Source organism: Neoarius graeffei, chromosome 21 (assembly GCF_027579695.1).
Source record: "Neoarius graeffei isolate fNeoGra1 chromosome 21, fNeoGra1.pri, whole genome shotgun sequence".
Classification (NCBI taxonomy): Eukaryota; Metazoa; Chordata; class Actinopteri; order Siluriformes; family Ariidae; genus Neoarius; species Neoarius graeffei.
The window spans coordinates 45,011,046-45,032,467 of record NC_083589.1 but is presented as its reverse complement, the minus strand read 5'-3'; the positions used below and the strand labels follow the sequence as shown (position 1 = coordinate 45,032,467).

General features: G+C 42.1%; 1 protein-coding gene across 6 annotated transcripts in view; it reads left to right on the top strand.

Annotated features, from left to right (window-relative positions):
• tfec (transcription factor EC) overlaps nucleotides 1-21,422 on the top strand; it is a 68,333-nt gene that overhangs the window by 29,936 nt on the left and 16,975 nt on the right. The window contains exon 1 of one of the 6 annotated variants that reach the window (XM_060903206.1): nucleotides 18,233-18,383. The exons of the other annotated variants lie outside the window; for them this stretch is intronic. Within the exon in view, the coding sequence (XP_060759189.1) occupies nucleotides 18,327-18,383 (57 nt within the window). The 5' untranslated portion in view covers nucleotides 18,233-18,326. Of the gene's footprint in view, nucleotides 1-18,232; nucleotides 18,384-21,422 lie in introns of those variants that run through there. 6 annotated transcript variants of the gene reach the window in all.

The window sequence follows — 21,422 nt, the reverse complement described above, 5'->3', positions numbered from 1 at the left end:
TAGCAACAACTGCGGGGAGGTCACTGCCCGAGCGATATGTCCCGTCCCGGGTTTTAGCAACAACCCTCAGCCCACACTCCCGGAGAACTGGTGCAACTGAACTTACTTTCCTTTTCTTGGAGTTTTCTTTTCCTCTAATTGTTGATACTGCACCCTCTTTCAATACGGGCTTATAGCCAACGCTCCTCAACAGATCAGAGGTCTCGTACGAGTCTTCAGTAAAATGTGCAGAGCAGAGGAGAGACCACTTCGTAGGCGCCCAATGTGCCCGTGAACTTCTCGCAAAATGCGTCCAAATCTTTGCAGTTTGAACATTCTTGGGCCATGAATGCAGCATAAATCCACCTTCTGTCGTGTTGCTGCACCCGCCAGCAACACATCTACATGGCATGGCGATAAATTAGCTCAAAATGGAAGCTCGAAGTTGCAGTCAGCGCTGTGTTTTAGTATAGCGGAAATGGAGATGAGACCAATAGCCTTCCTGTGGTGACGTCAAAGATGTCAAGGTCATTCACTTAGACCGCTACCTATATGAATTATTTTAATCATAAAAATTACTACATTAGATTTATTGTTAACGCTTAAAACTATTCCTGTGCCATTCTTGAGGTCTCACGGCATTTATAAACAAAAAGTGAGGCCATGGTTCTGCGGATATGCTTTAACATATATTTTTGACCATCTGTAACAACACAATAACATCTATGAGCCTTAACATACTAAGAGTTTTGTTGGTATCAATTACATTTCTTTGTCTTCTTCATTTTGTCTGAAGGTTATACAAACCTTTGCATTCAAATAGATGCTGGTTTGTATCTGGAGTGCACATGCACGCACTCATGCGCACACGCATGCATGCACCAAAACACATCAAGGGATGTATTCCAGTGTGTTGAGTCAAATTTATTTACAAACCACATTTAAAACAACAGGTGTGGAGCCAAAGTGTTGTACAAAAGACATAAAATGAACACAATGCCAAGAATAGTGCAAAAGCAGATTATTAAAAATTTTAATTCACAATTCCACGCAATAAAATGCGGAGGAGAAAAAGTGGGTCTAAAGACATGTTTTAAAAATCGCAATAGAGGAAGAAGACCTGATGTGGAGAGGAAGACAATTCCAAAGCCTGGGGCAAGAACTTGAAAGTCCTGTCGCCCCTAGACTTCAGCCGAGATCTTGGGACTACGAGGAGTAGTTGTCTGGAGGACTTCAGTGATCTCGGTACTGAGTACGGATGAAGGAGGTCGCAGATGTATTTTGGACAGAGACCATGCAAAGTTTTAAAAGCAAACAACAAAATTTTTAAAATAGATGCGGAATCTCACCAGTAACCAGTGGAGAGAAGCGAGTACAGGTGCGATATGATCCTTATTACTGCTGGTCCCCCCCCAATCTGTCCCTCTGAGTTACATGTTGGTCCTGGGATTGAGATGCTGGCCTCTTCTGCCCCTTGGACCTGCTTGATCCATCCTGGTGCCCTGTGTCTGGTTGGAGTTTTATCGCATCGCTCCTGTGGAGGACGGCTCCATGAGGACAGTTGAGGGTTACACCTGGAGGACGCTCTGGACTCTTATAGTAATGTTTTTATGGCTGAGGACTACAGTTGACTTGCTAACTTTAGGACTGCAGTTGTCATGAACAGTTTTGCACTCAAGTTTCCATCAATGAAGAGTTATAACATCAACAAAACTCTCTTCATGTTAAAACTGTTAATGTTATAGTCATGCTGTCTGTTGTTGCCCAAATGAGGATGGGTTCCCTTTTGAGTCTGGTTCCTCTCGAGGTTTCTTCCTCATGTCGTCTGAGGGAGTTTTTCCTTGCCACCGTCGCCACAGGCTTGCTCATTGGGGATAGATTAGGGACAAAATTAGCTCATGTTTTAAGTTGTTCAAATTCTGTAAAGCTGCTTTGCGACAATGTTTATTGTTAAAAGCGCTATACAAATAAACTTGACTTGACTTTTTTCTAGTGCTAGTTAAAAATCTAGCTGCTGCGTTTTGAACCAGCTGAAAGTGAGACAGAGCAGATTGGGCCAAACCCACATATCAGGAGTTACAATAGTTGAGCTGAGATGTGATAAAAGCATGAATGACTATTTCCAAGTCTTTCTGTGAGAGAAAAGATTTTACCTTTGAAATTTGCCTCAGTTGATAAAAACTAGACTTTACTACCATAGAAATTTGCTTATCAAAACTTAGAGATGACTCAAAAATGATACCCAGGTTCCTGACATCATTATGAATCATTGCTGATCAGGAGCCTAACTGAGTGCCGAGTTCAGCAGTAGATGAGGTTGGGGGGGGGAGACCTCTGTTTTATTTTCATTTAGTTGTAGGAAATTTTGAGCCATCCAGTGTTTAATATCACCAAAGCACACTATCAACTTTTTACAGATGAAGTGATGTCAGGTCTCACTGGGAGATACAACTGGATATCATCAGCATAACAATGGTAAGCAACACCATGTTCTTGAAAAATGAGCCCCAGAGGGAGCAGATATAGGGCGAATAAAACGGGCCAAAACAGAACCTTGTAGAACGCCTTGTAGGAGAGGTGCTGGCTGAGAGAAATGACCACCTATTGAGGTATTTCACCTGACGTCACAGGGTCACGTGACGCCCCGGTGTCCGCCATTTTGGACGTCAAGCTAGCTAATGTCAACAACAGTAGCTGGTATGTTACTGTAGCAATGTTTACGTTCAGTCATTTGGATGACTGTTAAAACCTTTCAGTCTCAAGTTTTTCCTTTACTGGATTTACTAGTTTACTGAGCTAGCGCGCTCGGGCAGGCTGGGAGCTAGCGCGCGCCGGCCGGCTAGCGCGCGCTGGCCGCCGGCAGGCTAGCGCGCGCTAGCTCCCAGCTTGCCCGAGCGCGCTAGCTCAGTAAACTAGTAAATCCAGTAAAGGAAAAACTTGAGACTGAAAGGTTTTAACAGTCATCCAAATGACTGAACGTAAACATTGCTACAGTAACATACCAGCTACGATGTTGTTGACATTAGCTAGTGCTAACAGCTAGCTGCTAGTGCACTGCTACAACTACACCGACCCTAATAATACAGTCCTTGGTCATTGCCTGGTAACAGCAAATTTATAACGGGCCATGTCTCAACAGACTAAGAAGTTATTTCAATGACATTTAATAACATTTTGTTTATCCTGAGGACCGAAAGTAAATGAAAATGTGAACAAACCTTAGCTGTAATAAGATGGCGACCACCGGCTCCAGGGACGACCCGCTGATGTAGACATGTTACCCAGCCTGACACAAAATATTTGTAGGTATCCAAACTCGTATACGCTTTCAGATCAATACCTGTGTATGGCGATGGGTTTTTAACGACATAGGTATACAGATCATGTGGGCCGAAGTCAGGTAAAGACGAGGGCTTCGTGTACTTCCGTACGTCAGTGAACAATCCTGGTGGAAGCAGGTAAACGTCGTTCTCTAAGCCTGCTAACCTCAATTTTTGCAAATACCTCTCCCTCTGCTCGCCCTGTAAATGCCCTACGTCGCTGGATAGTGAAGGTGTTTTCTGCATCTCGCTCCTTTTTCTTTTATGTTTTTCGTTTGTCACCTTCCTCACATTCAAACTGATTCGAGCTGTGACGTCCAAAATGGCAGCATCACATGACTTGGTCATGTGAGTGAAATACCTCAATACCATCAATGTGAAGAAACTGGGTTTGAAAGCTATAATTAGGGTGATGGGTTACTGAATGCACTCACATTACTGGCTCACACTGTGAAAATACACTGTGGTGTGGAGTCATCTGTCCTGGGAAAAAGGTGTCAAGGACAGTAACAAGGCCAGATGCTGAGACAACTTCTAAGAAACACGTGAATAAGGTTAAATACATGTGATTCATTGATGTCTTTGTGCAATGACTACAAAGTAATAAAGGTAGAACCGCGTCCCCCGATTGGTTTGAACCTGCTGAAAACTTTTCATGGTATTTGAAAAAAATCTCTTTAACCCCTCAAACACCCGTTTATTCATCAATTATTCATTTGAAATAATATTGTTCAGGAGCTACTATAAATTATTGACTGAAACTAACACTAAATGTTATGCAATTGTGAGAGGGAGCAATCGAAGTCTACCGGTATGTGTTGGGAGGTTAAAGGAGAACTGAAACTCATAAAGGAGCAGCTTTCCAAACTTGCTAATGACCAGAAGGTTGTCTGTGTGCTTTTCTTACTGTATTACCTCCCCAGAGTTTTAGACTGATTGCATTCTGAGTCCGTGACTTAGTAAACCAGTATCAGGATGTATTTATTGATAGAGATTTCAAAGCATTTCTGTAAGTCGCACTAGATAAGGGTTTCTGCCAAATGTCCTAAATATATGAGTTCAAATTGCTGGATTTGAAATCCCTCGACATTAAGTTTGCAAAAACTTTCCTAAACTTTTCCATCTTCTCTACAAATGTTAAAGTTTCTGTATTAAATCACTTTCCATGCCCTACGATAGACTGGCATCCCAACGATGTTGTATTCCTGCTTCGTTCCTGGGATAGTCTCTGGATCTGCCATGAACCAGACCAGGATAAAGTCGTTACTGGAGATGAATGAATCACATTTCACCTTCACTTGGTTGACATATCTCAATCACGGGTACAAGGAAACAAATACTCGAGGTTCTTTTTGAAAGTAATTTAACCATAAACCTTACAGCTGTAATGTACCACTGTTCCTCTGTTTGGAATATTATCAGTGTGTTGTCATCGTTAGCATCTCAAGTTCCCTTGGTGACCAATAACGTCCATCTGTCTGTCATTTAAAACGAGGCCATCCAGACCTCTACATCTCATTTGAGAACCCTTTAAGAATTCTCCTATTTCTTAAAGTTTGGTACCTAATTAATAAGTCTGCTGTCGTGTGGTCCTCTGGGACACTAAGAAATGACACCCAACATCTTATTACTGCTGGTCGTGTCAGCTTCTCTCTGACACACATCAACCCCCTGAATTAGTTCAGGACCCCCAACATTACTCTCTACTGAGGAGATTATGAAGTATAAAGGAAGAGCAATAGAAGCAGAATGAACAAGAGAGAAAAATGGAGGGAAATCAAAGAGTTGGATTAATTGGCATAATGCAAGGTGGCTGAGCACAGCAAGAGAGAGCACTAGTACTGGAAGAATCTGAGCTATCCTCAAAGTTAGACCATTTGCACAATTAGGCAAGTGACCTCTGACCCCAAGCAGAATAATTAATGAATAACAGAGAGGATAAAGACAAAAGGCACAGAGTAGATGGGGTGAGTGAAAGCAAGTTATACATCAAAGAATGCCAGTAATTGGCCCTGCGGTTTTCATTCCTCGCCCTATTTCTTTCAATTCATTGACTCAAAATAATGGGTTCAGGTTCATTATCAACAGATCGTAAGCTGAGCAGTGCAAAACTTCGACTAGGCTGTGCATGTGTGCGAGGATGTGTGTAGTGTGTGTGTGTAGTCCTGATGGTTGACTAATACCCACAGACTTGCCAATAGGCTGGAAGGGAAAAGCTGTGAGTGATACTGCTGTGCCAGAGAAGAGGCTGAGGTTGTCACTTGTTTGGCACAATTTGTTAACCTGTCTCATCATCATGCTGGAATATAGCTGGTATGGCCAGGTAAGTCTGCCTGGTCTTTCAAAGTAATTTTGTCTTAGAGCAAATATTTTTAATATACTGTATATATATATATATATCAGCTGGATAGTACAGTGGTAATGCTCACTGACTATGACGCGGGAGCTTGGGGTTTGAATCCCGGTCGGGGCAAAAGATCATCCAGTAAGGGTCCTTAGGCAAGACCCCTCATGATACATCAGCCTACCTCAGGAATGAGTGAAGACATAACTGATAGAGTCATACCGGCTCAGATGTTGCCCGGGTCAACAAGGTCTGTGTCAGTTGCTAGGGAACCAGGGCAAACTGATGAGAAATGGGCTACTGGAGCAAGACATCGGTGGACGAGGACAGAAAATACGGATTTGCTGGAATGCTACTATACAAGCAATCCCAGAGAGAGGGGATACATGCAGCGAATGTGGGACCATTGGATACTTCGAAACCCACAATCAAGGCTAACAAAGAAACAGCTATTAGTGTGTGTATATATATATATACACACACTACTGTTCAAAAGTTTGGGGTCACTTTGAAATTTCCTTATTTTTGAAAGAAAAGCACTGTTCTTTTCAATGAAGATCACTTTAAACTAATCAGAAATGCACTCTATACATTGCTAATGTGGTAAATGACTATTCTAGCTGCAAATGTCTGGTTTTTGGTGCAATATCTCCATAGGTGTATAGAGGCCCATTTCCAGCAACTCTCACTCCAGTGTTCTAATGGTACAATGTGTTTGCTCATTGCCTCAGAAGGCTAATGGATGATTAGAAAACCCTTGTACAATCATGTTAGCACAGCTGAAAACAGTTGAGCTCTTTAGAGAAGCTATAAAACTGACCTTCCTTTGAGCAGATTGAGTTTCTGGAGCATCACATTTGTGGGGTCGATTAAATGCTCAAAATGGCCAGAAAAATGTCTTGACTATATTTTCTATTCATTTTACAACTTATGGTGGTAAATAAAAGTGTGACTTTTCATGGAAAACACAAAATTGTCTGGGTGACCCCAAACTTTTGTGTATATATATATATATATATATATATATATATATGGACAGACTGCATCATGACATATTGTGACAAGCATTTATAGGTTATGATAAATAAAATGCAAGACGGGGCGGCACGGTGGTGTAGTGGTTAGCGCTGTCGCCTCACAGCAAGAAGGTCCTGGGTTCGAGCCCCAGGGCCGGCGAGGGCCTTTCTGTGTGGAGTTTGCATGTTCTCCCCGTGTCCGCGTGGGTTTCCTCCGGGTGCTCCGGTTTCCCCCACAGTCCAAAGACATGCAGGTTAGGTTAACTGGTGACTCTAAATTGACCGTAGGTGTGAATGTGAGTGTGAATGGTTGTCTGTGTCTATGTGTCAGCCCTGTGATGACCTGGCGACTTGTCCAGGGTGTACCCCGCCTTTCGCCCGTAGTCAGCTGGGATAGGCTCCAGCTTGCCTGCGACCCTGTAGAAGGATAAAGCGGCTAGAGATAATGAGATGAGATGAAAATGCAAGACGTGAAACTATATACGTTTATACTGCGTCTACATTTTGAAAGTCATCACATTGAAATTAAAAATATTTATATAAGGTAGAAATGTTATCTCCAATGATTTTTATATTGCTATTAAGTTACAAGAATAGTTTAGAAGTACTAACAGTAACCTAATGAAAAAAAATTGGATGATCTGTCATTCGCTCACAATCACTTATGAATTACAAACAATGGGAAAGGCCACATAAATAAAACATGTTAATAGAACATTAAAATAATACAACAGCTTAAATTATCAATGTCATTCTGACACTTATTTTGAAAAGGAATATATCTAAAAAGCTGACAATATTATTGTGTGTACCATCATTTTTATTGGCATCGAACCCCAAGAGTAAAATTAAAAAGTAAAAAAGAGTGCTCTTTTTATATTTGATTAAATCTGCAAGAATTCTCTATTTAAACATTTCACTTAAAGAGTTTAAACAGCACCAACGAAAAGTACAAAACGCAAGGTAAAGAGCATCTAGCTGTAATGTTTACTGTTCCAGCTGCTGAAAGTTATTAGACAGTCATATAACATCAGTTCTATTGCGATGTGAGAGGCGCATACTGCGCAAGACCTTTATGGACGAATCAGGTTTAGGACTTGCACTTATAAAAGAGTACATGTTTAAGCATACGCAACACTGTGTATGGGTGTGTGTACATGGGGCATTTCCTCCTTGGGGACACTATCAGTCATTCACCTCTTTCATGCTCAGGGAAAGCCTGTGAATGTCTCTGGTGTCAAAAAGTGCAATTCAGGACATGACCCACTGCATCACGTGCAATTAGCCATGCTCATTCATGCAATTCCACCTATCCATGCTTAATTCAATTGCTGAAATCTGAGCGATAAAGCTTATCGCACGTGATCAGGCCGAGATTTAGTAGAAAGCCTGTCCTTACAATCCAACCTTGATCTTGCTTAACTTCAGAAATTTTCCAAACCTGGGAGTCATGTCACTTAACAGTAATAGTCTAACATGTCTGAAGTTTGGCTTTTGGTCTGAGGGGCATCCTGTGGGGATGAAAAGAGAGGTGTCACGCAATGTTAACCTCACACAAGAGCAAAGCTCCGAGTAAACTTTAGAGAGATAGTCTGTCAGGAATGTGGGATTTCCTCCAGCTGACTGACTTATCAGTGTGTGCTGTTGAAAGAGACATCATTTTAGAATTAGCACTGTCGTGATATTGAAATACTGAGTTGGAAAAAAAAAGGGAAAACAACAAAACAGACAAACAAAAATCTTAACGCAAATTTGAGAGTTCAGGGTACACTTACATAAATTTCATTTGCGCATATTTATAGCAAAAGGAAATACATGCAGTATGCTTTAACTGGACATGTCCAAGTCTTTGAACGTCTTCCGCTTTACTGTCGCTGCATCAGAAACTGCCCTACAGAGAGTAGCAATTTCTACGTGATGCACTCCAAAATCAGTGGAAACTTCCAGTGTGACAGAGATGAGCAGGAAAACAGGAAGGAAGCTACACACAGCACACCTTCGAATGTAACTCAGCCCCAGGTGATCGATCGATTTAGAAAAAGGGAACAAGGTTGAAACAGCTTTGTAACATTTCAATTTCAGATTCAATTTTCAAGAATCAACATTCAATTTTAAAAGGACATTGGACGATTAACAGGTCTGTAAAAACAAGTGCGTGAAAAGAGATTTAACTGATTTCAATTCTTAGGATTTATGTTTCAATAGAAGAAGAACCCAAGAAGTAGTGCAGTGACTGAAAAGAGGGGGACATTAGGAGAGAACTGTGCAAAAATGCAGCACGATTGTGTGTGTGTGTGTGTGTGTGTGTGTAGAGATGTAAGTTCACTGTAAACACAGTGTCACAAGCATAGCCAAAATCTTTTATTGCACAATTGGCAACAAAACTCTGAACAGCATGACATACAGTGGTGCTTGAAAGTTTGTGAACCCTTTAGAATTTTCTATATTTCTGCATAAATATGACCTAAAACATCATCAGATTTTCACACAAGTCCTAAAAGTAGATAAAAAGAACCCAGTTAAACAAATGAGACACAAATATTATACTTGGTCATTTATTAATTGAAGAAAATGATCCAATATTACATATTTGTGAGTGGCAAAAGTACGGTACGTGAACCTCTAGGATTAGCAGTTAATTTGAAGGTGAAATTAGAGTCAGGTGTTTTCAATCAATGGGATGACAATCAGGTGTGAGTGGGCACCCTGTTTTATTTAAAGAACAGGGATCTATCAAAGTCTGATCTTCACAACACATGTTTGTGGAAGTGTATCATGGCACGAACAAAGGAGATTTCTGAGGACCTCAGAAAAAGCGTTGTTGATGCTCATCAGGCTGGAAAAGATTACAAAACTGTCTCTAAAGAGTTTGGACTCCGCCAATCCACAGTCAGACAGATTGTATACAAATGGAGGAAATTCAAGACCATTGTTACCCTCCCCAGGAGTGGTCGACCAACAAACATCACTCCAAGAGCAAGGCATGTAATAGTCGGTGAGGTCACAAAGGACCCCAGGGTAACTTCTAAGCAACTGAAGGCCTCTCTCACATTGGCTAATGTTAATGTTCATGAGTCCACCATCAGGAAAACACTGAACAACAATGGTGTGCATGGCAGGGTTGCAAGGAGAAAGCCATTGCTCTCCAAAAAGAACATTGCTGCTCGTCTGCAGTTTGCTAAAGATCATGTGGACAAGCCAGAAGGCTACTGGAAAAATGTTTTGTGGATGGATGAGACCAAAATAGAACTTTTTGGTTTAAATGAGAAGCGTTATGTTTGGAGAAAGGAAAACACTGCATTTCAGCATAAGAACCTTATCCCATCTGTGAAACATGGCGGTGGTAGTATCATGGTTTGGGCCTGTTTTGCTGCATCTGAGCCAGGATGGCTTGCCATCATTGATAGAACAATGAATTCTGGATTATACCAGTGAATTCTAAAGGAAAATGTCAGGACATCTGTCCATGAACTGAATCTCAATTGTCATGCAGCAAGACAATGACCCTAAGCACACAAGTCATTCTACCAAAGAATGGTTAAAGAAGAATAAAGTTAATGTTTTGGAATGGCCAAGCCAAAGTCCTGACCTTAATCCAATCGAAATGTTGTGGAAGGACCACAACAGTTCATGTGAGGAAACCCACCAACATCCCAGAGTTGAAGCTGTTCTGTACGGAGGAATGGGCTAAAATTCCTCCAAGCCGGTGTGCAGGACTGATCAACAGTTACCGGAAACGTTTAGTTGCAGTTATTGCTGCACAAGGGGGTCACACCAGATACTGAAAGCAAAGGTTCACATACTTTTGCCACTCACAGATATGTAATATTCAATCATTTTCCTCAACAAATAAATGACAAAGTATAATTTTTTTGTCTCATTTGTTTAACTGGGTTCTCTTTATCTACTTTTAGGACTTGTGTGAAAATCTGTTGATGTTTTAGGTCATATTTATGCAGAAATACAGTATAGAAAATTCTAAAGGGTTCACAAACTTTCAAGCACCACTGTAAAGAGTGGGACATACTGTAAATACACATGCACAAGTGTGAGCGCTCTCTCTCTCTCTCTCTCTCTCTCTCTCACACACACAGACACAGACACACACACGCACATTACAGTCTTGAATAACTACAGCACAAGCAGTCCTTTGTCCAAACCCAAACTGTGTATTATTAGTTCGGGTAAGGTCAAAATTGATTTAATTTTCTGCTTAGTTCTCATTAAGTGGCTAGTGCATTATTTAATTTGTTAATTTCCTCCAATTTACTTACAGCTGTAACAATTATATGTTCAGCCAAAACTTCTGAATAGCACTTCAAAAATGTAGTCCATCAATGCACTTTGTGTGCACTTGCAAAGAGTTCCATGTATTTTACTTTGCTCTAGAACAAAGGTCAGAGGAACTACTGAAAGTGATAATTAAGAGACACAGCTGTGCTAATGTTGTCTTGTAGGTATTTTTAATCGTAGTCAACAGAATTTCAGCTGACTTGTGACTTTTTTTTTTCAGATCCATTTAGATGATATTAGAAACAGATGCCTAAATCCTGTTCAAACTCATCTCCCATCCAGCACAAATCAACATCCACTATGCACTGCACACAATACGGCAAGAGGGATACGACAATCCCAAATCAGAAAAAGGGACAGTATGTTGAAATTGAAAACATCCATCCATTATCTGTAGCCGTTTATCCTGTCCTACAGGGTCACGGGCAAGCTGGAGCCTATCCCAGCTGACTATGGGCAAGCGGTGGGGTACACCCTGGACAAGTCGCCAGGTCATCACAGGGCTGACACATAGACACAGACAACCATTCACACTCATATTCACACCTATGGTCAATTTAGAGCCACCAGTTAGCCTAACCTGCATGTCTTTGGACTGTGGAGGAAACCGGAGCACCCGGAGGAAACCCACGCGGACACAGGGAGAACATGCAAACTCCACACAGAAAGGCCCTTGTCAGCCACTGGGCTCAAACCCAGAACCTTCTTGCTGTGAGGCGACAGCGCTAACCACTACACCACCATGCCACCCTAAACTGAAAACCATGATGTGTAAATAATCTTTAATCTGTATTGCACTCAAAATAATACAGCAGCACATTTTAATGTTTTAACTGATGAATTTTATTGCTTTTTTCCAAAATAAACACTTATTTCAATTTTTAGTCTTGCAACACATTTTTAAAAAGTTCAGCAGATGGTAAAGCATTTACTACTTTATAATGTCATTCCTTCTCACAACATCTAAAAGATGTTTAGAGAGTGAAGAAACCAATCCCCCTTTTCGAGCAACAGGGAACGGGTTCTGGTCTGATTTGTGCACCAAATTTTGAACCTTTCAGAGCATTTCAACCAAAAATAAATTGGTTTGGAACCTGAAAAATTGATTCCCAGCTGGAACTGAAAGACAGCTGGTTTTTCCAGTGCAAACTGTGATGACATCAGCGGGCGTGTTAGTTTGGAGAGGAAACAGAACACAGCAATGAAGAACACAGCAGAAAAGGATACATCTTCAGAAAAAATGGACCGAAAACAAATATCTGCAATAACGGAACAAAAGCTCACAGGTAATCAATGTGCACCGCCATCTTGCTACCACTGTGTACTCCCGTTGCGCATTATTCATGACGTATCCTTGATGACAACGGTTCTGTTCAAAACTGGCAAAAACATAGGCTGGTTCACTAGCTGGCACCAAGGTTCAAAGGGTCCTGAACAGAACCAGTTCAAGAACCTGTTCCCTGTTGGCCAAAAAGGGGTGCATTATATTAATGGCGTTTAACATGATGCTCTTAAACAGAGCGATGTACAAAATACACAGAGCAGCCTGGGGATAGGTGCCTTACTCAAGTGCACACCAGCCATTTCTGCTGGTCCAAGGCATCAAACCAGTGACCTTTCAGTCCCAAAGCTGCATCTCTAACCATTAGGCCATGGCTTCCCCACAAGGGTACAAGTGATGAATTGTTTCAGATGTTATTTTTTTCCCCATTCATCCGATGAACTGGTCTTAAGATGTCTCCCTCATCTTGAAGGCAGCATACGTTGCTCCAAAATCTCAACATATTTTTCTGCATTAATGCTGCCATCACAGAAGTGTAAGTTACCACTGACACAACCCCATACCATAAGAGACCCTGGTTTTTGGATTTGTTGCTGGAAACAGTCTGGATGGTCCTTTTTGTCTTTGGAGCACACGGTGTCCATTTTTTCCCAAAGACCTGGAATATTGATTCGTCTGACCACAGTATGCATTTCCACTATGAGATGGTCCATCCCAGATGCCTCCAAGACCAGAGAAGTCAATGGCGTTTCTGGACACAGTTAACAGAAGACTTCCTTTTTGAACAGGAAAGTTTTAACTGGCATTTGTGGATGTAACTCTGTATTGTACTGCTTGACAAAGGTTTGCCAAAATAATCTCAAGCCCATGTGGTTATATCAGCTATAGATGAACAATGGTTCTTGATGCAGTGTTGTCTGAGGGATTGGAGATCATGGGTGTTCAGCTTAGGCTTGTGCCCTTGACCTTTACGCACTAAAATTCCTCCAGATTCCTTGAATTGTTTAATGATATTATGCACCATAGAGGGTAAAATCTCCAAATCATGTCATATCTTTCTTTGAGGAACATTGTTTTAAACACTTCAATAATTTTCTCATGCATTTGTTGACAAACTGGAGATTCTTTCCTTTCTTTGCTCCTCAAAGACTCGGCCTTTCCGGGATATTGATTTTGTACCAAATCATGATTACGATCACTTGTTGATAATCACATCATTATTGAATTGTTTTACTTCATTACTCTCCCTAAATTTTCCCCATCACAACTTTTTTTGGAATGTGTTGCAAGCCTGAAATGTAGGAATGGATGTATTTTATGAAGCTGACCAACAAAACAAGAAATATCTTGGGTTCATTCTGTCTACAATGAAATATGCTACAATAAATATAGAAATCACTGCTTTTTTTTTTTTAATTTGCATTTTCCATACCATCCCAGCTTTTTCTGATTTGTAGTTGTATGATTCCGTTTTTTTCCTCTTATTCAATCTTCCTTGAAATTTAGAATAAAATGGATTCAAATAATTGCACTGAAGCTTTTAAAATATGCAGCTTCATATAAGATTATAGACTTATATAGTATAATCGATACTGACTTTGCCCTCATGAGTGTGTAAATATGTTGTTTGCAGTATTTTTCATAAAGGTGTGAATGCATCTACCCATACTTTCAAGATGTTGCACTCAGTTGCAATCAAATGTAAAACTTTTATCAAACAATCTAGTCCAAAATGTCCTAACAGCTCAAATCCACCTCAACTTCTTCCTGTGCCGAGCCCTGACATTCATATTCTGATTGACCATACTAAATCTCTCCACATTAGTGTAAGAAACACAGACTGTGGCAATCTATTTTGTTGTGACAAGCCAGTGATTTGGCTAAGCCCAGATAAAGGGCTTCTTTAAAACAAACAGCTTACCCATAAGCCTTTGCACTCCAGGCACTCAGTGCTGTTTGTGGACCCCGGTGTGTGAGGGGAAGTCATATGACACAGGCTGGCCACTTTGTAAAATCTGAAGTGGGACCAGTATACAGAGGAAGGTCAGAACGGAGAAACGTTGAGAATCCTGGATGACTCTGAGATCTTATGATGTAGTTTGCACATGACATTCGCTGGTAAATACTTGAAATAACTTGGGTAGGTTTGAAACAGGATACTGAGTGAAACTAAAAGAAAAGTGTGTGTATCATTCATTCATTTGGGTGGCATTAGGTTTGGAGCCTATCTTGGAAACACTAGGCATGAGGCGAAAAGACACCCTGGATAGGACGCCGATACATTGTGGGACACCACACACACACATTCACATCTAGGGACAATTTAGCATAACCAAGCCACCTTTTTGGGAGGTGAGAGGAAACAGGAGAACCTGGACAAAACCCACACAGACAGTAACATGAGCTCAGAATCGTATTGTTCGGTCAAAATTGACTAATGTACACTGGTGGAACTTTGGACTACTGACCTAATGGTTCAAATACCAGTCCTTGAGCATGACCCTTAACCTTCAACTGCTCAACTGTAAGCGAACCTGGATATAAACATCAATCAAATGAGTAATGTGCTCAAAATAATATCAACTTTTTAAGCCTTCAAGTAAAAGACACACTCTTGAAAACGGGTTTTGCATGTGTTTTAGGTTATTAATGGGTTTCTGCTTGGAACTACTTCTGTTTCTGCAGTTTCTATTGCTTCCGTTGGGACTTGGGTGTGCTATGGGAAAAAATGAACTGCTTTGGTATGCAGCAGACTCTCAAAAGATTGCAATATATAGTAAATATGAACCTCGTCACCTCCAGCGAAACAAAATGAAGAACTCTTTATGCTGACAGACAAAACCTTTTTTTTTAAGAGTGCAATAACTAATTTTGTAATAATAATAAATAAAAAAATGTATGGCCATATGTGATCATTTTGAACAAACCGATGAACACTTGGCTGTAATTCATTAAGCAGTAAACTATGGACAATTTGTTCAGGCTTTTTAATATATCATTGAAACTAAAACTTGAATGACAAAAATGAGGATGTGGGAGATGCAAGTACATGTGTTCAAAATACTAATGCTGAGTGGTGCCTGTCTGAGTGATGATTTTCAGTTACAGTTTTTGCTGTGGCGGCATGGTAGTGTAGTGGTTAGCGCTGTTGCCTCACAGCAAGAAGGTCTAGGTTCGAGTCCCGTGGCCGGCGAGGGCCTTTCTGTGCAGGGTTTGCATGTTGTGTCCGCGTGGGTTCCCTCCGGGTGCTCTGGTTTCCCCCACAGTCCAAAGACATGCAGGTTAGGTTAACTGGTGACTCTAAATTGACCGTGAATGGTTGTCTGTGTCTATGTGTCAGCCCTGTGATGACCTGGCGACTTGTCCAGGGTGTACCCCGCCTTTTGCCCGTAGTCAGCTGGGATAGGCTCCAGCTTGCCTGCGACCCTGTAGAACAGGATAAAGCGGCTAGAGATAATGAGATGAGTTTTTGCTGCATTGTTGAGGTGCTCCAGTGCTTTTTGTACATTATCCGAGGTCATTCAGAGAGTTGCAACTGATTTATTCTATACAGAAAGTGGGTCTTGCTGTGACCTTACTTGATTTTCTGGATCCTTGTATGCCTACAAGCATGTATTTCAGTTGGCAGCAGCAGTTTTGATTATGTCCTTATCTGATCACTGGCATGCATGTCCTAAGGCCAAAATTAGATCTTAGCTGGGAAAGAAGAAAGGCATTCCTTTAAGGTGTGCCTGTGAATGGCTTGCCTTGTTGGCTGTAACACGGGCACAGTTTAATTTATGGCATTTAATTTAGAGCAAAAATTACATTAGTGCTAATTGCATAATTTCTGAGAAGTCCGGCTGGACTGAGTTCCCGTTTTCTGTCCAAGCATACAAACCTCTTAGTAATGGATGAAGCTGATGATATAATCCACATTGCATGTCGTGTTCTTTTCTCCTGTTCTAATTATTTGAAAAAGACCTGGACATATAAGGCCTGTTTAAATGTACAAGTCAAAATGACATCTTATCATATTCTATATACCAAAATATATGTTTACATATACATTTTATACATGTTATAATGCATATATAAACATATATGTGTATCTTACTCTATGTTGATATATGGAATGGACAGAACGGTCCAGCATTCCTGTAATAATGCAAAAATTGGTGTAATATTTAATTTATATATAAATCATTAAAGTGCACCTGGTATTATGTATTCCGTTTCTACTTGGATAAAACAGACCTCAGATGTGTGAGCCAGACTTTGAAGTCTTGTCTTAGAAGCAGACCAACTTTTACAGGAAGTAGCTCATGTTTTATGCACGCTGTGTGCGGGACTAACAAAGGTGAGCCGTCATGCTGGGACGTGAGTGAGTGAGGGGGAAAATGGCTAACTCGTACTTTTAGCAGGGCTAAACATTTAAACGCACACACACTTGGAGTACAGTACTGTGCACGTTCAAAGCATTTCTTGTGTATTTTCAGAAAACTTCCTCAGCATTTCAAAAAAACAAACAAGCAGAGAGATATTACGTTAGCACTTTTACATTAATGTTTTTTAGCAGATGCTCTTATCCAGAGCGACATACAACATACCCAGAGCAGCCTGGGGAGCAGGTGCCTTACTCAAGGGCACTTCAGCCGGTCCAGGGAATTGAACCTGTGACCTTTAAGTCCTAACGCTGCTTCTCTGACCGGTAGGCCATGGCTTCTCCCAAATTCTACAGCATGTGAATGCTAAGGAGAGATCACTACACTTTATTTACCATTTGAACTGTAATCACTGCAATGTTGTCCATCACACTGTTGGTTGTGTATAGCCAGTATCTCACTGGGCTGCGACAGCTTGCGACAAATTGCGAACGTCATTCGCGAAAGATTTTCAAAAGTGTCTTGAAACATTCGGGGGGCTTCTCAATTTCCTCGCATGAGTCGCAAAGTGTTGCTCCTTCGTCGCTGAAGTTTTGAACATGTTCAAAAATTAGTGCGACAAAATTTCTCTCAAAATAGCCGCAAATGCGTTGCTGGTGTCACAAAGCCGTCACGAACCCTTCTCAAGTCAGTTTCCGTGAGACAGAAAGTGCGAGTTGAGACAGGAAGTGCGAGTGTATCTCACTGGGCTGCGACAGCCTGCGACTAGCTGGAGACACAACAATTGCGATAAAATATGCGAATATCAATTCAGTGTGATTCCAAGTGAAAATTGTCGCTAATTTGCATATTTTATCGCAATTGTTGTGTCTCCAACTAGTCGCAGGCTGTCGCAGCCCAGTGAGATACTACCCTAATGCACTTATTGCCTTTGCATTGCTGTTATCCTCACCCGAGCCTCATCAGCCGTGCACCGATACAATTCAGCAGGGCTCACTGATTTAAATACAGCACAGCATATCTGTGTTCAGTTTTTTCAGTGCTGCCGAAATACTGTCAAAACAACTGAATTTCCGATTACTGTGCGCTCAGATACAAACTCAAACCCTCCCTCTTCCATGTTCTGGATCCAGAGACTCTGATTTACAGAGTCATGCAATGTGTGACCTTTAGTGAACGAAAATGTGTGTCAGGAAATCCCCTATAAAATGATTTTTTGCTAGTGTGTTTACCGTATGTGATGTTGTATATAGTGCATGCGTGTGCGTTCTGTCCAGAGGTGTGTGTCAGGGAGATAACCTGTGACTGGAATGTGCTGAGTAAGAAAATGTGCACAGGCAGAAAGGAAAGATCCTAGAACACAACACCCCCCCTCCACTTCCCAACCCGTTTGTCCCTTGTTCCTCTGCTTTCAGCCATCGAAAAAATTTGCCTCAGTCAGGCCTTTGGCTAATAGCTAGTGGTGGAGTAAAGCCTCGCAGAGGAAGCCTGGGTGCTCAGAACGCTGATGTGTCATGTCTTCCTTCCCTGACTTGGCTTTTAACATACACTGTTCAGGAAAATAACGCACACACACATATACTCATCCTTCTTCTTTCTGTGACTGATTGCACACCCAGCAGGCTGACTCACCGCAACCCCTTCTTCATTGAGGTTTCAGTGTATAGACATTGGGATTGTGTGTCAAAGATAGAGGTTGTGTTGCTGAACACTGCTGCTGCTGGAGCCATGAGCCACCGCTGTGTAGTTAAAGTCATCTCCCTGACTGAGGTCCAGCTGCTGCCGGTAGGTAGCTGCAGAGACAGACAGAGATGTGTTATTTGCAAGGCTTGGTTATGGTTTGAAAGTCGACACCTCAATGAGAAAGCTTTATATGTGTGTGTGTGTGTGTGTGTGTGTGTTAGCAAAGAGGAACTGACAAGCTGCAGAAGAAATGTTTAGCTATACAAGTTGTACTGATGCAATATTTCCTCTATTGTTTATGTGCATTAATATAATGTACAGTAATTACTGAACTGACTTGATATTTATAAATAACATTCAACCTTTAGCTGATACTGTGATTTTGCCCGATACAGTTACAATAATACAATAACGTACTACGACTGCTATCTCTCATATATTATACATGCAAATATATACCATTATTATTAGTAGTAGCAGTAGTAGTATTGTATTATTTTACTTGATACTGTTGCAGTTACAATAATACAATACTACTATTGCTACTACTATTAACAACGGTATATATTTGCATGTATAATATATGATAGATAGCATGATATCGTTTCACCCGATATCGATACTGATACTGAAACCCTGAGTATCAGTCGATATCGATATCCATCCGATTATGCTTTAAAATGATGTTAACAGAAGTACTAGGAAATACGGGAAAAAATATGCAGCTAAAACACAATCTATACAAAACTATCTGTGAAGATACTCAGTCATCCAGGTACATAGTAATCTGTGGTTGGTAGAAAAGAGCAACTGGACTTGCCTGATACAAGCAAGTCCAGTTGCTCTCTTCTACCAACCACAGATTACTATACAAAACTATGGCTTTCACACAAAAATCACTTATACTGCAACTATATTAAAGTATAAAACTCTACCCTAACAAGTCTCCGTATGTGCAAACATTTACAGTTAAAAAAAAAACTTTTCCAAAGGAATTCCAATCCTTTCCATTTGTTACAGAATCAATGTCATTCTTTTTTCCTCCAATATGAAATCCCCCATTTTTATCTGGTATCAGTCTGATACTGTTCAAGAGTAGTTGTTATATAAAATATGCTGTATATATTAGTAGCAAACAAAAATGAATAAAATTTCGTCTGTAGGTACACTGCTAAAAATTTACTGTACAATTTACAGTAAATTACTGGCAGCAGAGTAGCCAGTATTTTACTGTAAAACTTACAGTACTGTAAATTGTGGAACAGTATGTTACTGTAATTTTTACACTACTGCAAGATGTTACTGTAAATTTTTAACAGTGTAGACACAGACAACCATTCACACTCACATTCACACCTACGGTCAATTTAGAGTCACCAGTTAACCTAACCTGCATGTCTTTGGACTGTGGGGGAAACCGGAGCACCCAGAGGAAACCCACGCGGACAACATGCAAACTCTGCACAGAAAGGCCCTCGCCGGCCACGGGGCTCGAACCTTCTTGCTGTGAGGCGACAGCGCTAACCACTACACCACCATGCCACCCCGAGGCTAATGTTTAGGCCTAAAAACCAACGTTAGATTGTGTCCGTATACTTGTAGAATTGATACAGATGTTGCCGACTTATGCACACATTGAAAAATACCATGTGACAGTTCGCTATGCGTGGGTGGAGCACAGAGGACGGCAGGACAGAGATCAGGTTTGAAATAGGGCTTTATTGTCACAATTTTCAGTGAACAATCTTTCATTGACCACACACACCCAACCAGCGTCTAGTCCGGGGGTGTGCTCCTCTGCTCTCTGCTCTCCCTCCTTAAGTAGGGCGCGGTCACTGGGAAGACACACAAACACAGGTTAATTGCTCTCAGGTGTAGTGATTCTGCCACTTACCTTCCCTGACTCCGCCCTCCTGTCACAGACAGGCGCTTGACCACGCCCCCGCTGCCACATACCCCCACCACCTGACTCAGGCCAGGCAGCTGTCCAGCCTGCAGCCGACTCCCCCCCTCCCCTTGATGGGAGAGGAAGTCCGCCACGACCATCTGCGCCCCCGGCCTGTGGACCACCTTGAAATTAAAGGGTTGGAGTGCCAGATACCAACGGGTGATCTGCACGTTGGCATCCTTCATGCGGTGGAGCCCCTGGAGGGGCGCGTGGTCCGAACAGAGGGTGAAAGGGCGCCCCAGCAGGTAGTACCAGAGGGCGAGGACCGCCCACTTGATGGCCAGACATTCTTTCTCTATGGTGCTGTAGCGCCCCTCACGCACCGACAGCTTCCTGCTGATGTACAGGACGGGGCGGTCCTCCCCCTCCACCTCCTGGGACAAAACCGCCCCCAGCCCTCTGTCCGACGCATCGGTCTGCAACATAAAGGGGAGAGAAAAGTCAGGGGAGTGTAAAAGTGGCTCCCCACACAGTGCAGCCTTTACCTCAGAAAAAGCCCGCTGGCATTGCTCCGTCCACTGGACCGGATCTGGTGCCCCCTTTTTAGTGAGATCAGTCAGCGGGCTGGTGACGTCCGAATAATTAGGTATAAACCTACGATAATAGCCAGCCAGCCCCAGGAACTGTCTCACCCCCTTTTTGGTCTTGGGCCTCGGGCAGGCCGCAATTGCTGCGGTCTTGTTAATTTGGGGACGCACCTGCCTGTTGCCCAAGTGGAAGCCCAGATACCGTACTTCCACTCGCCCAATCACACACTTCTTCGGGTTGGCTATGAGACCCGCTCGCCTCAGCGACCTAAGGACGGCCCTTAGGTGTTCGAGGTGCCTCGGCCAGTCGTTACTATAGACGATGATGTCGTCGAGGTAGGCGGCCGCATAGGTGGCATGGGGGCAGAGGACCCTGTCCATCAGCCGCTGAAACGTAGCGGGCGCCCCAAACAGCCCAAACGGAAGTGTGACGAATTGGTGTAAACCAAACGGTGTGGAAAAGGCCATTTTCTCTCGGGGTATGTGGCAGTGGGGGCATGGTCAAGCGCCGGTCTGTGACAGGAGGGCGGAGTCAGGGAAGGTACAGTAAGTGGCAGAATCACTACACCTGAGAGCAATTAACCTGTGTTTGTGTGTCTTCCCAGTGACCGCGCCCTACTTAAGGAGGGAGAGCAGAGAGCAGAGGAGCTCACCCCCGGACTAGAC